General features: G+C 40.0%; 1 protein-coding gene across 1 annotated transcript; it reads right to left on the reverse strand.

The window, feature by feature from the left end:
- Positions 1 to 858: 858 nt before the first annotated feature.
- Positions 859 to 16130, reverse strand: LOC123665431 (exportin-2). The gene is made up of 19 exons (XM_045599738.1): positions 15959 to 16130; positions 15424 to 15569; positions 14411 to 14603; positions 13083 to 13228; positions 11370 to 11570; positions 10689 to 10859; positions 10144 to 10273; positions 9338 to 9501; positions 8799 to 8988; positions 8180 to 8280; positions 7310 to 7496; positions 6729 to 6885; positions 6557 to 6648; positions 6005 to 6228; positions 4685 to 4782; positions 4433 to 4600; positions 3373 to 3532; positions 2729 to 2873; positions 859 to 2649 (listed from the first exon to the last, which is right to left on the reverse strand). Exons 1-19 carry the CDS (start codon positions 16041 to 16043, stop codon positions 2495 to 2497), a joined length of 2913 nt encoding a protein of 970 aa, XP_045455694.1. The 5' UTR covers positions 16044 to 16130; the 3' UTR covers positions 859 to 2494.
- Positions 16131 to 16737: the final 607 nt, after the last annotated feature.

Raw genomic sequence — 16737 nt, forward strand, 5'->3', positions numbered from 1 at the left:
CTCAAATCTGGTGCATCCCTAGCGCGTCACCATTAATCCGTTCACGACACGCCGCTGTCAAGGATAAACGACACCTTGGTGACGTCATAAGCGAATAGCAAGAAAAGTAGTGCAGTGCAACATGAGCGATACCTTAGAACATCGTCACATTTTGGAAGGCGTCGTTGATTTTAATAATATCCAATTACAAATAAAAATGTTTTTTATTTTTTATCTATTAAGGTTAAGAGCAAAAATTACGATTTTATTTCTCATTCTCAAAATCATCTGGCAGCATCAACAGCATCTTTAACCCCCAATCTCTTAAAAGCTTTTATTCTGCTGAGTGCGCCCGACCCACAGCTTTGGTGTTATAAAATCGAATGAAATGATCTATTACTCGGTACTCTTTTAGTTAGTACTATTTGCTACATAAGCGAAAAAAAGTACTTCAGTAGTTGATCCGATGAAGCAAATTAATATAATCGGTAGTCGGTGCGGACGGATCGGAGCCTTAGTTTAAAAGAAATATTAAGAAGAAGAAGAGAAGTTTGTTTTCTAATTTACGCTCACTTCGACTGTTACAGCCAACCACACAGCAATGCACCATAATTATTGCTTTTTACTCACTTTTAACACTAAATTTAAGATAAAAAAGCAAATGAAAATCACTTGAAATTCGCAATGAATGACAATTAAATGCACACGTACGATTTGTTGGGCACGTATGTAATATGTAAAAAAAGCTAAACTATGACAAAGACGACAAAAAAATGCTGTTGTCCTTATCACTGTTCGGAACTTTAAATGCATTATATAAAAATCAGGATTAGGATTTTTCGAAACACTAGGAACAATGGTGTGAAATAAAAAAATATATACGTAATATTAAACATTTATTGAATCATACGATCATACTTTAATTAAAAATTACAAACGTAAATTAGCTACAACCATACAATAATTCTAAGAAGCCAGTTATTGAGACAAGAAAATACAAATGTACTTTACGAGCCATTTAAGTATGAGAGTCTTAGAAAAATACATTAATTTAATTTTTGTTATGTGTAATATATATTAATGTAAACGTTAACCATGAGAAGAAACGCTCAGCGTCTTAGAACATACCTAATTCAGTAACTTGTTATATCACAAAAATTATTTAATACGCTAGTTATTACTAACATTACACTTATAGAAAAGATTGTTACTCAGTTCATTCTTTATGACATTATTTACAAATAGAGAACATCGAAATTACAAAATGACCATAGATAACTAAAATATCGCAGAGATGTTCACATTTTAGAACTCAAAAAATGAATATTATTAAAAAATATGAATGGATAAATGATAATTTTGTATACAATGACTACGATAAATGCATATTATCGCAATATTTAAGGCACAAAACGGCGTTAAATATCGCCGTAAGATGCGGGCCGGCGGAATCTGTGACAATGAGCCGTAGTTAGGCGACGTCGCGTTCGTTCCAACAGATAGGGGGACGCAGGCACTCGGCACTTCAGCAGAGCTGCACGCTGTAGGCCTGCAGGGAGGTCTCCAGCGCTCAGCAGAGCTGCACGCTGTAGGCCTGCAGGTAGGTCTCCGGCGCTCAGCAGAGCTGCACGCTGTAGGCCTGCAGGTAGGTCTCCAGCGCTCAGCAGAGCTGCACGCTGTAGGCCTGCAGGTAGGTCTCCAGCGCTCAGCAGAGCTGCACGCTGTAGGCCTGCAGGTAGGTCTCCGGCGCTCAGCAGAGCTGCACGCTGTAGGCCTGCAGGTAGGTCTCCGGCGCTCAGCAGAGCTGCACGCTGTAGGCCTGCAGGTAGGTCTCCGGCGCTCAGCAGAGCTGCACGCTGTAGGCCTGCAGGTAGGTCTCCGGCGCTCAGCAGAGCTGCACGCTGTAGGCCTGCAGGTAGGTCTCCGGCGCTCAGCAGAGCTGCACGCTGTAGGCCTGCAGGTAGGTCTCCGGCGCTCAGCAGAGCTGCACGCTGTAGGCCTGCAGGTAGGTCTCCGGCGCTCAGCAGAGCTGCACGCTGTAGGCCTGCAGGTAGGTCTCCGGCGCTCAGCAGAGCTGCACGCTGTAGGCCTGCAGGTAGGTCTCCGGCGCTCAGCAGAGCTGCACGCTGTAGGCCTGCAGGTAGGTCTCCGGCGCTCAGCAGAGCTGCACGCTGTAGGCCTGCAGGTAGGTCTCCGGCGCTCAGCAGAGCTGCACGCTGTAGGCCTGCAGGTAGGTCTCCGGCGCTCAGCAGAGCTGCACGCTGTAGGCCTGCAGGTAGGTCTCCGGCGCTCAGCAGAGCTGCACGCTGTAGGCCTGCAGGTAGGTCTCCGGCGCTCAGCAGAGCTGCACGCTGTAGGCCTGCAGGTAGGTCTCCGGCGCTCAGCAGAGCTGCACGCTGTAGGCCTGCAGGTAGGTCTCCGGCGCTCAGCAGAGCTGCACGCTGTAGGCCTGCAGGTAGGTCTCCGGCGCTCAGCAGAGCTGCACGCTGTAGGCCTGCAGGTAGGTCTCCGGCGCTCAGCAGAGCTGCACGCTGTAGGCCTGCAGGTAGGTCTCCAGCGCGGCGCGGTGGGCGGGCTCCAGGGCCGCCAGCAGCGGCGGCAGGAAGCCGGGCTGCGAGCGAGACGCCTCCGCCAAGCTCTCCGCCAGGTAGCGCTTCGGGTCCTCGATAGCTGCGGAGAGGAGGTTCGCGTTTATTTACAGTCGGATTGAAACAGTAGTGGACCGAAGCAGAAGCCGCGCCTGGCTCACCGGCGAGCGGGTCCCCGGCGGCGGCGCGCGCGCTGGCCAGCTGCGCGAACTGCGGCTGGTAGCCGGGCGCGTCGTCCACCTCCACGAAGTGGTCGTCCGGCAGCGAGCTGTCGTCCGGGGGCAGCTCGAACAGCGACACCAGCGCCTGCGGACGAGCGGGGTAGTGCTTGTGTAGTCCCTCGAGACAGTGTGGAGTGAACCTGCTTTCTGTTTTAGAGGTCATAATAATTATGTACCAACTTTTATGTATATCGAAGCAAAGTAAGTAAAGTAAAGCCTTTATCGGTCGCTGTTACTTCTAATACGAGCATTAAGTTGATTATCTCAGAAACAGACGTATCGTATCGTATATGTGTCGCGTATAGTGTTATGTCGTGTACCAATGTCGCAATGTACAATGTCATGTCTTATGGTATAATGTCATGTTATATAGTGTCATGTCATATTGTTTCGTGTCGCATTGTACAATGTCATGTCTTGTGGTATCGTGTCATACTACATAGTGTCGTTATATTGTGTCGTGACGCGTTGTAAAATGTCATATCGCGTGGTGTCGTATAACGTTGCATAAAGTCATGGTGCGTTGTATAATGTCACATCGTGTAGTATCGTGTGGCGTCGTACGATGCGGCGGTATTGCATACCTGCAATAACGAAGGCCACAGCGGCGCCAGATCCTCTCTGAAGCGTCGCGAGTGGCACAGCAGACGTACGCACCCGACTGCGGCCGCCTTACGCTCTAACGTGCCCGTCACTTTTCGCACGTCTGGCACTAGGACACGCTGGACGTACATCGCGAACATACTAGGAAGAGAATATTATTAGTTATTATTGAGGCAGCTGAGCGCAGGCAATATCCTGCTCAATATCTAGGACCGCACGACTTCGGAAGTAGCTCAAACTTGTAGAAGACCAAAGCCAAATAACACTTTTCTCAAATAGTGTTGTATTTCTATGGTGAGTAAGGTAGCTAAAGCTGTGAAAGGTCGAGGTAGGGCCAATAACTCATTCTCGGACTGGATCTCTCACTGCCGTGTCGTAACGGCTACGCTCGACAGTGAGAGATCGTGGCGGGTGGCTGTCTCCTTCTGCAAAGAGGTAATGACGCAGAAAAAGACCGCCGAGCGAGGAAGACGCCTCTGCTGACCGCCTCCGGCGCAGACGTACGGGGGCAAGGAGACGGTTTGCCCGCCTCCTCTTCCCCCCGTAATAGTGGGGTGGCTGCTCGACAATCGGGGAATTTTGGCTAGCTGGACGACACGACCCCACACGTCTGAGCAGTGACCTTTTTGTGGGCGAAGCCACTCCACATTTGTACCAGGGCCCGAAGTTTTCGTCTGAGCCTACCGCCGGGGCGAGGTGACGAATGCTAACGCGACCCCATCTCACACCCCACCCAGGCGGATGACTGCTCACACGTGGTGGTTTTTGGTTAGTTAAAGTTTGAGATAATCTCTCTGGTGCCCCCGCGCTGGAGGGGTACCCATGATGATTTCCCCAAGTAAAAAAGGGCCAGTAATGCGCTTGCGATTGTGTTACAGGTGTTCGCAGGCTATAGTAACCACTTACCATCAGGAGGAATGGACGCTTGTTTGCCATATTTATCCTCACCTCGAGTAATCTACTATAGAGCACCTTTTTGGCTAAATATTTATTATTAATAACCTCACTTAACAACACACATTAAAAGATAAATACACTCACTTTGCTTGTACGGAGTCAATTAACTCGATCAGTTCGTCTGGTCCAAACTGCGTCGCGTAGAAACCCAGGAAAGCGATCAACCCTTTGACGTATTTTGTTGTTTTAGATGAAGAGAGCCGTTGGAAAAGTAATGTCATTATTTGCTTCGTGTATTGTTGCATTACAGACCTGAAATATTACAGCATATTATTATGAATACTCAACCAAAAAAAAGTTACTATCAGCAAATTTCTAATATCATCTTGTACTTACTGCCCGAATTTGAACAGCATTGTTTGTATTAGGTAGAAGCCTTCATGGTCGTTCGTCTTTGAAGCGATTAATTTCTGAAAGACTCCCAACATCGCATTCTGGAATACAAAATATAGCTTTAATAAAAAATTAAAGTGGAAATTGTAGAGTAAATAAATAAACGCCTTAAGCTAACGACCCCCACTAGGTTTTACTCCTACGTCAGGGTTCAAGAAACACACAATATACAAGGATAAAACACGCAGACCACAACCAACATCTGTATGGCAAAAGCGGGGAACGTACCCACAACCGTCAGCTCAACAGCCACAATCCAGCGCCTTGACTGTTGGTCTATCGTGTCGTTAGTTGCTCCAATAAGGAAAGAATTCTGTGTAAGCACGCCGACACAGGTCCCGGCGGCGCCACGAGGCAGGGCAGCAGCGCCGCGTACATCTCGGGCTCGCCCCCGCCTCCCCGCCTCCACTCACCAGCTTGCCGGAGCCCAGCACGAGGCGAGCTCGCGTCAGCACGAAGGCGCACAGCAGCCTCACGAGCGGGCGGACGTTGGCGGGGCGCTCCCACCGCGGCGGCGCCACGAGGCAGGGCAGCAGCGCCGCGTACATCTCGGGCTCGCCCCCGCCTCCCCGCCTCCACTCACCAGCTTGCCGGAGCCCAGCACGAGGCGAGCTCGCGTCAGCACGAAGGCGCACAGCAGCCTCACGAGCGGGCGCACGTTGGCGGGGCGCTCCCACAGCGGCGGCGCCACGAGGCAGGGCAGCAGCGCCGCGTACATCTCGGGCTCGCCCCCGCCTCCCCGCCTCCACTCACCAGCTTGCCGGAGCCCAGCACGAGGCGAGCTCGCGTCAGCACGAAGGCGCACAGCAGCCTCACGAGCGGGCGCACGTTGGCGGGGCGCTCCCACAGCGGCGGCGCCACGAGGCAGGGCAGCAGCGCCGCGTACATCTCGGGCTCGCCCCCGCCTCCCCGCCTCCACTCACCAGCTTGCCGGAGCCCAGCACGAGGCGAGCTCGCGTCAGCACGAAGGCGCACAGCAGCCTCACGAGCGGGCGCACGTTGGCGGGGCGCTCCCACAGCGGCGGCGCCACGAGGCAGGGCAGCAGCGCCGCGTACATCTCGGGCTCGCCCCCGCCTCCCCGCCTCCACTCACCAGCTTGCCGGAGCCCAGCACGAGGCGAGCTCGCGTCAGCACGAAGGCGCACAGCAGCCTCACGAGCGGGCGCACGTTGGCGGGGCGCTCCCACAGCGGCGGCGCCACGAGGCAGGGCAGCAGCGCCGCGTACATCTCGGGCTCGCCCCCGCCTCCCCGCCTCCACTCACCAGCTTGCCGGAGCCCAGCACGAGGCGAGCTCGCGTCAGCACGAAGGCGCACAGCAGCCTCACGAGCGGGCGCACGTTGGCGGGGCGCTCCCACAGCGGCGGCGCCACGAGGCAGGGCAGCAGCGCCGCGTACATCTCGGGCTCGCCCCCGCCCGCCCCGCCGCCGCCCTCGCCGCGCAGCTCCAGCAGGAGAGACAGCATTTGGAACACGTACGGCATGAACTCTGGAAGAAAAACAAACATTCATGATTGATGATTATCTTACGTAGTTTGACACTAAATGTTAGCAAGCAATGGGACATTTCAAGTTGTGATATTGTGGGTGGTTACTAGCCACAAATATTTAAGACTAAAATAATAATATAATAATTTTATTTAAACTATTTTACACAACTATACTGAGCAAGGCATAATGAATAGAGACCATTACACAAAGTTACTTTATGAGCGTGACAGATAGCGCTATGTGTGAATATCGAATAGTGAATTTACCACAGATTATAAAAGTGATGGATACTATAAAAAAATTATAAAAGAAATAATACCACTTACCCTGAATATCATTTTGCAAGATATCTTGGAAAATCGGGAACAGTGCATCTTCGAACGCCGTTATGGCTGCGGGGTTCGACTTCACGACTAACCTTTAAATAAAAACTTTAGTTTGCAAATTTCTTCATTTCACAAATCTTTAATAAGTAAATAAAAAATGTTGAATACTAACTGTACAGCAAGCGAGAGGCTCTCAAATAAGTAGTGATTGAAATGTGGTTTGCATGGATTCTTGGAAACCACGGCTAACATTCCAGCTAACTTTGGCAACGCTTCGCCCAAATATGGCAAGGCGTCCTCGCGTAAACAAGCCAGTGTTCGGAGCACAGCTGAAAGAAAATAATTTAATGACTATGATTACATAGTATTCATTCTGCAAGTGGTTGCAAATGATGTTATTATATTAAAAATTCAAATATTTAATAATAGAAATCATCTAAATTACTAGTTATGAAACTAAAACATTGTATATAATTAATTTATAATATATAAATATCCTTTATTCAATGTTTATAATTCTCACTAAAATGTACATAATTATGTTAATGATATTTTGTTGCTTATCTCAAAACCAATCTCAGAACCTGTGATAATTCTAAAACATCCTGTATTTGCAGTATAATCTCTCCTAAAACATCCTGTATTTGCAGTATAATCTCTCCTAAAACATCCTGTATTTGCAGTATAATCTCTCCAACACTGGTGTTACCCTTGAGCAGTTCGGTTTGACCCCGCCCACCCAACAGCACTCACCCTTCATGACGTATTCGTTGTGGTCGGTGGGGTCATCCTGGCGGCCCAGCGCGGCCAGCAGCGCCGCCAGCAGAGCCCCGGCGTGGGGCTGCAGCGCCGCCCGGGACACCATCCCGCCCGCTATCAGCTTCTCGACCGCGCAAGCGCCGTACGTACACACTACACCGCGACCCGTTATGTGTTGAATCTACAACGCGTTACAACGTCTTAGAACAAGTTTAGACAGGAATTTGATAGGATTTTCGACTATTTTTTACATGATTAGGGTGATTAACAAGTATGGACAACCTGATGGAATATCGATGGACAATATGACGAGTTATCCCACTCATTGAGACCGTGTTTTGAGGTTGGGGGAGACTGGAATACGAATGTCCATTGGTGTTTCAGACTTACTAACACTAGAGGTCTACATCTTAAGACAAGTATAGACAAAAACCATCTAAATGATCTACTTGAGGGAAGCCACAGCAGGAAATATCCTGTTCAAAATCTGGAGCAGCCCGACTAGGGAAGTATCTCGACCTTAAAGAAGATCATTACTAAGTAATACTACTTTCAGGCAGTGTTGTGTTCTTTTGGTGAGTGTGACCAGAGCTCCTGGGGGGATTGGGAATAGGGTCGACAACACGCTTGCGATGCTTCTGGTGTTGCAGGCTGGCAGGTATAAGATACGGTAATAGCTTACCATCTGGTGAGCTGTACGCTTATTTGTGGACCATGTTGTATAAAAAAAGATACAATTTACCAAAAGCAGAGACAACCAACTGGCCCAGTTATCAGAATAGACAGCCCAATTTCATGGATTTGTATGCGGTAAATATATAATTTAACAATAAATATATTGAAGGTAAGATAAAGTAAACTTACCAATAAAGGCAAGGCTGTAATAATGAGCTCCTTGGGTAGTAACGAACGGAAAGTCATTATGTATTTGATTGCATCCGCTTTTAAAACTGGCAGCTCATTTACTGTAAAAGAAAACACATAAAAATACATTGTGTATGTGTATAAATACAATCTAGGCGAGAAATGAGTAATACCTGATTTATATAAATAATAATGAATCACCAAATATAAGCTACGGTACTATACGGACGCCCATAGATTATATAAAAAAAATATATAAAATTAAACATTTTTCAGTTATCTATACTGATATTATAAAGAGGAAAGATTTGATTGTTTGTTTGCATTGAATATACTCAGAAACTGCTGAACCGATTTGTGAAATTCTTTCACTGTTGGGAAGCTACACTGTCCACAGTTGACATAGGCTTTATTAATTTTCAAAAAAAATTTAAGAATCTTTACTAAAACTCCAATAATGTAAGCCAAAATAAAATAAAAGTTCATTTAAAATAATATTATTCAATTTTTCATTATAATTTTCTTTTTTTAGTAACCTTACCCAATTAGAAGCACACATGTGCATAATGAAATTGTATCTTTCGTACAAATCTTGCATAGTCTATATCAAAACACATACCATTAGGTCGTTGTAACTCCGGTAAGACATGATTAGCAGCGAACGTAGTCAAATCGACAAGAGGGGACGCTTTCGTTACACCAGCCGCCTGTGTTCCACCGCGACTAGCCAGTGACGTTACAAGGAATAGGGCCGTGTCTTTACCTATCCACGCGGTACCTCCACTTTCTGTATATTTATTTAACATAACCTGTAAATGTATATATAAGTTAAGATATGAATACTTGTGTAAATCAAATATGATTTGTTTATATCAACACATACTCCAAAACTAATATTAATATTTGTGTTTGCTCGCAAACACTAGAACAACTTCAATTACATCGACAAGTAATACAACAGAAGTAAACAAAAAAAAAAAAAAATAGTCAAGTGTGCATTATCAGCTGCCATGTTAAGAGCTGATATGCTGCCTTACTAAGGGGAGGCAGAGCAATGACTCTACATCACCAAACACCAACCTCTTATAACTCACCTGACTATAAATTATATGACTGATCGCAGGTTCCAAATGAAAAGAAGAAAAGAATATCAAGTACCTCAACATATTGCCCGAAGATGCTCATCATTTTGTCCTCATAATTTAAAGCCAAGGTTCGTACTAAATCGCAGGCCGCTCTCCGTCTGGTGTCAACGTCGGAGCCTTCAATGTCACGACTTACGTATTCCTCTGGATTATCTTCAAATACTTCTATATCTGACTCTGTATATAAAATAAGTAATTATAAGCATTTATCGTTCATATTTACATATATAATAACCTCCAAAAAACCTATTAGATACCATATATCTGAGACAGTCTGTGATACAGTCGAATAACGAATAGTGCAGCATCTGGAGGTTGGAAGGTCTTACTTTAACTGATCAATTTAAAAAATAGCTTTTTTATTTACTATGATCTAATAAGTCAAGGAGCGAGGCTAACAAGTGGGAGAGATGAATTGCTATTTTCGAAACGCGAATAGATTATAATAGGAGTCGAGTTATTATTGAAGTTAAACTTCTATACACACGCTTGACTTGGGTAGTAAGCTGATGAATGCCTGACGAGGGCGTTACGAAAAGTGTGAACGGCCGAGGCGAACGGAAGTTGAGAGGGAGACATACGTTAGTTAAGATAGAAAGAGAGTTACGTTTCGTAAGTTTTACTTCAGTTGTGTGGTCTAATGCATACTCTTTTATTTTAAATCGACACATTTATAAAAAAATAACGCAGTATGAAGGTCAATCAGTTATTGATTGGTAAATGAAAAAAATACACCTAATTGAAATAAATGAATGTAATAGCAGTTTTTACTGAGCTCTTAAGATATATTCGTTTATGCGAATTACATTGTTTCCTTACCCCGTAATTCCATGTTAGGTATGACAACTTTCTCACAAATACTGCTCAGTGTTGCGGGGTCTTCGAATAAATTCTTGTATGTATTCTTCTCTGCAACTTTTGCGAGAAACGTGAGAGCATTTGACACTAACTGTAACAAAGCATGTTTTCATTAGTGGAAAATTCAACATTAAAATTCCTCCTTTTTTTGTTAATAATATGTTTGTCTTGTTATTTTCTGTTAATAAAAATACCTTTACTATTATTATTATTATCATTTAATAGTATAATATACAGTTAGTAACTGTCTCATTTATCCTTAACACAATACATTATTTTTTTTATTTTTTTTTTACTTTTTTTTTTTAAGTCTTAAGATTGAGATAGATAAATTCTGTATTGGCTTATGTCCACTTTTAAGCAATGTATTCTACGTTGTACAGTACAGTTTAAAATAAATAAAAAAGCAGGACTTTTCTAAAGACTTTTATAGGCTATTAAAAAAATTATATTACAACAATTATCAATACTAAAAGTGGATAAAAATAAGTAGCTCAGGAACTTACCGCATCAAACCTAACTTTAGAATTCGTACTAAGTAAAACATTCCAGACTGCCGTAACGAATGACGGTGCGTATGGGGAAAATTCTTCCTCATACTTAAGAGCGTATAAAGCTGCACAATTGCACACTTCCGTACGTAGATCTTCCATTACGCCCGGCTTATCGTTATCATCCTGTGAATTAATCATATAACATATAATAATTTAACATTGTTTTAAAGTAAAAAGTCAAAGTGCAAAAGTATTCTCAATAAGGTTTCTATTTATAATAATCTTTTTAAAAATAACCTACTTTCTATAACAGTTATTTTTTTAAAGTTTTGATCCAACAAGTTCTGCTCAGGTGAAATTAAATGTAATAATTAACAAATGCAAATTTTTATGCCAAAAAGACCTTACATAATTTAGGAAAAGAGATTATACTCTATAAACTACTGTATCAATTACCAAACATAGTTAAAGAACCACTGCAACGAAAATCGGATATTGATCCGAGAACTACGATGCGACAGACAGACGTCAAGAAACTAAACACCCTTCTTTTTTTATTGGGGGTTAAAAAAGTATTTCCAGCAAATTTTTATTTTCTTTAAAATTATTAGAACCGTTTTCAAGACTATAATTACATCTGCATTAAACAAATTAAAACAAAAACACTTTTATTTTTACAGTACTGATACTTACATTAGTCTCTAAACACTGTACTTTCTTTTGCAACAAGTTGAGTAAATTCGGCATCCACACTGGCATATTGTCTTCAAAGAACTCCGGTAGATCTTGATAATTGAGTGAGTAGAAAACTTTGCATGTCAACACCAGTGAGTTGTATATGACTGTTAAAGCTTGGGGATTGTTTTCGTGTTTCTGTGCTAAATCTATCAACGCCTGGAATTAAAAATATAAAATATTGATATTATAAAAAAAAATTAAAAAGGGCTTTACATTGCTTTTGGCACGCTGGACCAACGATCTACGTAAGATTGCCGGTTGTACTAAGTATTGTACACATTGAAAAGGTCTACAGAAAACTCCGCTATAGTATATGTCTATCTCTTATGGATATCCCACCATAACATTTTTTTGTCATTTACTTATTACGACAAATAATGGCTAATTTTCAAAGTGATTTTAACCAATACAGCATTAATTCTTATCTAATTAAATACCTTAAATACATTGTTGATTTAATATAGATCTATATATCTATAGACCCTTTAGAGCATATGATTAAAATGAATATTTTCGAAGATATTACAGATTTAAAAATTGCGGTACGTAGCATTTGCGGCGGTTCCGGCCGGCTTTTACTCTAAAGTTGACGCGTGCGGGCCACGGGCAGTAATGAATAAATCAAAACTACTACTACTAAATCGATTTTAATCATTTTTTCAGTGAATGACATAGGCTATAATTATATTTTATACCCGTGCGAAGCCGGAGCGGGTCGCTAGTATTCGATAAAGAGCAATCGGCATGATATGAGATTTTAAACTTATAAAAAATATTTTCAATATTATTGTATTAAATTAAAATAAATTGTTGTGCGACGAATACACAACAATTTATTAGACAAGACAAATTTATTTTCTGTTTAAACAAATATAGAAAACTTTAAGAATTTAAAACCAGTATCAGTTTATATGTTCTCACTACACATAAGTGTAGAAAGAAAATCATTTACAAGTGCTGGCTACGTCGTGTTGTCGCCTATGTAGTTTGTGATCGGACAGAAATGTTGGGATATTTATGTACCAAGTTTCATTACCATCAGCTAATTACTTTTCGCGTGAAAGAGTAACAAACATACATCCATCCGTACAAGCTTTTTTTCGCATTTATAATATGTATTAGTAGGTTAATTAATTTAAAACAAATAATTTATTAAATTCTTATATATATTTAAATTAAATTCTTTATTCAAGCAGGTGTCAAACGGGGGTTTGATAGTCATTTTAAAAATTATAATTATATTACTTTTAACTTAGTAAAAAACATACATCCATTTCCACAAACTTTCATTCACTCATTCATTCATTCATTCACTCAGTCTGTAACATCCCACTGCTGGGCATAGGCCTCTATCTCCATGTAGGAGAAGGATTGGAGTATAATCCACCGCAATGCCCCACTGCTACTATGAGTAACATATACTATAAGGTATTTATGATAACAACTGGGACCGATGGCTTAACATGCTCTCCGAGGCACGGTGGGGGGATCCACAAGAACAGACATGCAAACCAGAAAGAAATATTTGTACAAATACAAATATCCATTCCATGCAGGAATCAAACCCGCGAACCGTTGGTGTTTTAGGCGACTACTTGCACCACTACACCAGAGCAGTTGTCACAAAGTTTTGAATAGGTAGTATAAGCAGGAAGTAGGATAACATACCACAAATAAGTCTGTAAGTGGCTTCGCTATATTGTCAAGCACATGTTTAATTTCTTCCCATAGTTTTTGTGATTTAAACTCATAGCGGTACCTCTTGAACAAGGAATGGGCTGTCCTCAATACACCATTAATGAGATGGAAATCACCTGTAAATTTTTGAATATTACTATCGAGAAAATCACTACACTAGTTTTTAAATCATAAGAATTCTTTTTTTTTAATGCATTAAGTAAATTGTAGCTCTTGAGATAACTTGTGAAACAATTTGTGAAACAATTTGTGAAACAATATAGAAGCTCTAGATGTTTTTATCTATGAAACTGACGCGTTGACAGTAAACCTGCATTCAGTTTAGTGGGTGGAGTTATGGATGGATTTAATTCCTGCCCACGTTTGGGTGTCATTTTTTTTATTTTTATATAATTGTGTTTGCTGGCAAACGAAAAAAAACCGACTTCAATTACATCGACACGTAATACAACGTAGGTAGACGAAAAAATAGTCAAGTAAATATGCATTATCAAAGATTACTCCAAAAATTGTAATCAGATCTCGATGAAATTTAAATGTGACCACATGATAAACATCGGCTCTCGATTAAGTTAAAAATCATCAAAATCGGTACACCCAATAAAAAGTTATGCGGATTTTAGAGGGTTTTCCTCGATTTCTCTGGGATCCCATCATCAGATCTTGGTTTCCTTGTCATGGTACCACACTTATATATAGAGGATATCTCCTTTCCAACCAAAATAGAATTATCAAAATCGGTTCATAAACGACGAAGTTATCCCTGAACATACATATATATATATATGGTCGAATTGAGTAACCTACTCCTTTTTTGAAGTCGGGTAATAAAACTACGAAAACTATTCATGTGTTATTAATGACATTTTCATTATAATATATATAAATTACACATCAAGTTGTTAGTCTGTGATGGACTCCTAAACTACTTAAGCGATTTTAATGAAATTTGCACACCAATTCAAATTTGCAGTTTGATCCAACAAAAAATTCGAATTTTCAGTTCGATCCAACTTGAAAGATAGGCAATATTTTATTTTGATATATGTAATTATTATATTTAAGAAAAAAAAAATAAGTCGGTCCGAAATACGCCAGGTCTGCTAATATTATAATAAGTATTACACAAAATGATTTAGTAATTAAAAAAGTCACATTCAGAAAAGTATAAAAATTATTAAAATATCATCATCTTACCAAATAATTAGGTATATAATTCCTATACTTAATTAAGTTGTTAAGGGTTACTAATTAAGTTTTATAGTAACAAGTTAGTTCCATACAAAATATCAACATACCTGAAGCAAATTTCTCAACCATCTCATTAATCAAGCCCGGCCATTTTTCAGGGAAGTCATGTTTGCCGATTATAGACACAGCATCACTCAACTGCCTTTGAATTGCTTCTGGTGATTTGAGCATCAATTTCACTATAAGTGATTTGATTGTTACTCTATCTGACGCATGCATGCGATCAACGCCATCTTCCTCCTGAAATAATTGATTTCATCCACATTAATAGTTCTAATAATTTTTTGCTAGTATGAAGACTTCCTGATCTAATGATCATTACAGTCAGTACTGTAGTGATATAATTCTTGAATTACCAAATTCAGAACTATAATATCATGGCTTATGGAAAACAATACACTCTGTGTTGGTATTTTATTTGGTAAAATTAAAAAATCTGTCCAAATAATGATAAAATGGGTCATACAAATATTTGTATAAGTCATACAGATGTCTAGATGTTTCTAACTTGTCAAACATATCTCAAAACTCTGACACATAATTCACACCACTGTTTTTTGTATATCTTATATGAAAATCTGTTATTATTAATAATAAGTTTTTATATGGAAATCTAACACATGAGTTCTATATATCAAAAATTTACATCATAATAATGAATTATTTTTGTTTACACTTATTTAAATGAGTCTTAAAATAGCACTAATTATACATAATAAAATTGTTTGACCTGACATTGTTTTTAGGTTGATACATATAATTATTTTTCTACTGATTATTTTATTATTGTACCTAGAGAATGATAATTCAAGAACATATAGCAATATACTCCTTCAATATAGTTAGTTTAGACCAGTTTCATGGATCATGTAGTAAAGAAATGTATTATCAATATAAATTTGAAAAACGGATGTTAAATTTTAATAACGTTAATAATAATCAGTGGTTTTGGTCTCTAACTGCCGCTGAACAATTATGTCTTATAATTTGAAAGATTTTCAAATCTTTTTTTTTATACAGGATAGGTTAAATGTGGAAATAAGTCAATATTATATCTTACCACTGGCCAGTTACGTTTAATATAATTTTTGAATGTAATAGATGCAGTGACACGTATAATGAAGTCTGCATTCTCGTTATCGATGAGATGGAGTAATAGTATCCCATAATTCTGATTTGACTCAACACCTTCTAAGAATTTTTCAGCTGCAAAAGAACATTATTGCATGATAATGTGTAACAAGGCTAAGAAATATTTAAAATCATTATGTTCATAAGAATATGACTAGATTATTTCTTTAGGAGATGGGTTAAGTTGATAGTAAACGGAAAGTAATCCTAATACTGTAAAATAAATATCGTTTTAATTGGAAAACACTTTTTATGTTCAACATAACCAATTATCGGTTTCAAGTTAATTTTCAAAACGTTTTCACAGTATGTACATTAAAACCAGGTCAACAACTGGACATATTACTTATAGAACTTTTAGTGATTCTTATAATATTTTATGTTTCTAATTGAATTAAGCGAGTTAATTAAAGAAATACTTCTATTTATATTCAACTATCAACAAATAAGGTTAAACAACTTACCGGGCCTTCTAACGTTCGGGTCCGGACTGAGAGTCTTCTGTAAATAACTAGCTAATGTGGCTAAGTTCTCTTCTGAAACTTCCATTATTTTACGGTAATATTAGGTAATTTAAGAAAACGTTACAACCGAATCGCTAGCTATGATAATTTCGTAATTTAATCACAAATGCTTTATACCGTGTGCATGACAGTTCTGTATACTTTTTTTTTTTTTTTTTTGGAGGATATGGCCTGGTATCTAGAACTTTAGGCCAAGTTCTGTATTCTATAATCTGTCTGTGCCGCCAACCCCAAGAAGCTAAAAACAGAAACTCATCAATAAAAAAAAACAGGAGAAAACAGTAGGTAAATTAAAAAAGGCAGATTACATACTTTTCTCGTAATCGGCGTCTCGTAAATAATAGCTTTTTTATGACGATTCGCAATCGAATTTTCAAAAAACAAAATTACAAGAACGAATTATAAATCATATTTCAAGTATCAAATAGAATAATAGATAATAAATTATTAAAAGCTAGATAAATGCAGATTTAAGGACTTCTGTAACGTCCACTTTAAAATTGAAATATAAATATTTGAAAATAAATAAAATAGTTTAAAGTCTGATTTCGTGTACCGGACCAAACATTTTTTTTTTTTATTGACCTGAAATTTTATTATTATGACTCTTTTTTATCATTTAATAGTTTCTCTCATTGATTTTTTTTTACTTATTATACTGAAGCGATACATGGTCTCATTATTAAAATAAAAAGGTTCTTACAAAAAACTAATTTCCA

The sequence above is a fragment of the Melitaea cinxia genome, chromosome 24, assembly GCF_905220565.1.
Source record: "Melitaea cinxia chromosome 24, ilMelCinx1.1, whole genome shotgun sequence".
Classification (NCBI taxonomy): domain Eukaryota; kingdom Metazoa; phylum Arthropoda; class Insecta; order Lepidoptera; family Nymphalidae; genus Melitaea; species Melitaea cinxia.

Coding starts and splice junctions, on each gene's coding strand:
- LOC123665431 (XM_045599738.1), bottom strand. CDS start 16,043: ATGGAAGTTTCAGAAGAGAACTTAGCCACATTAGCTAGTTATTTACAG. Junction 15,570..15,958: donor CCCGAACGTTAGAAGGCCCG/GTAAGTTGTTTA, acceptor GTTCTTTTGCAG/CTGAAAAATTCTTAGAAGGT. Junction 6,649..6,728: donor AGCCTCTCGCTTGCTGTACA/GTTAGTATTCAA, acceptor TTTTATTTAAAG/GTTAGTCGTGAAGTCGAACC.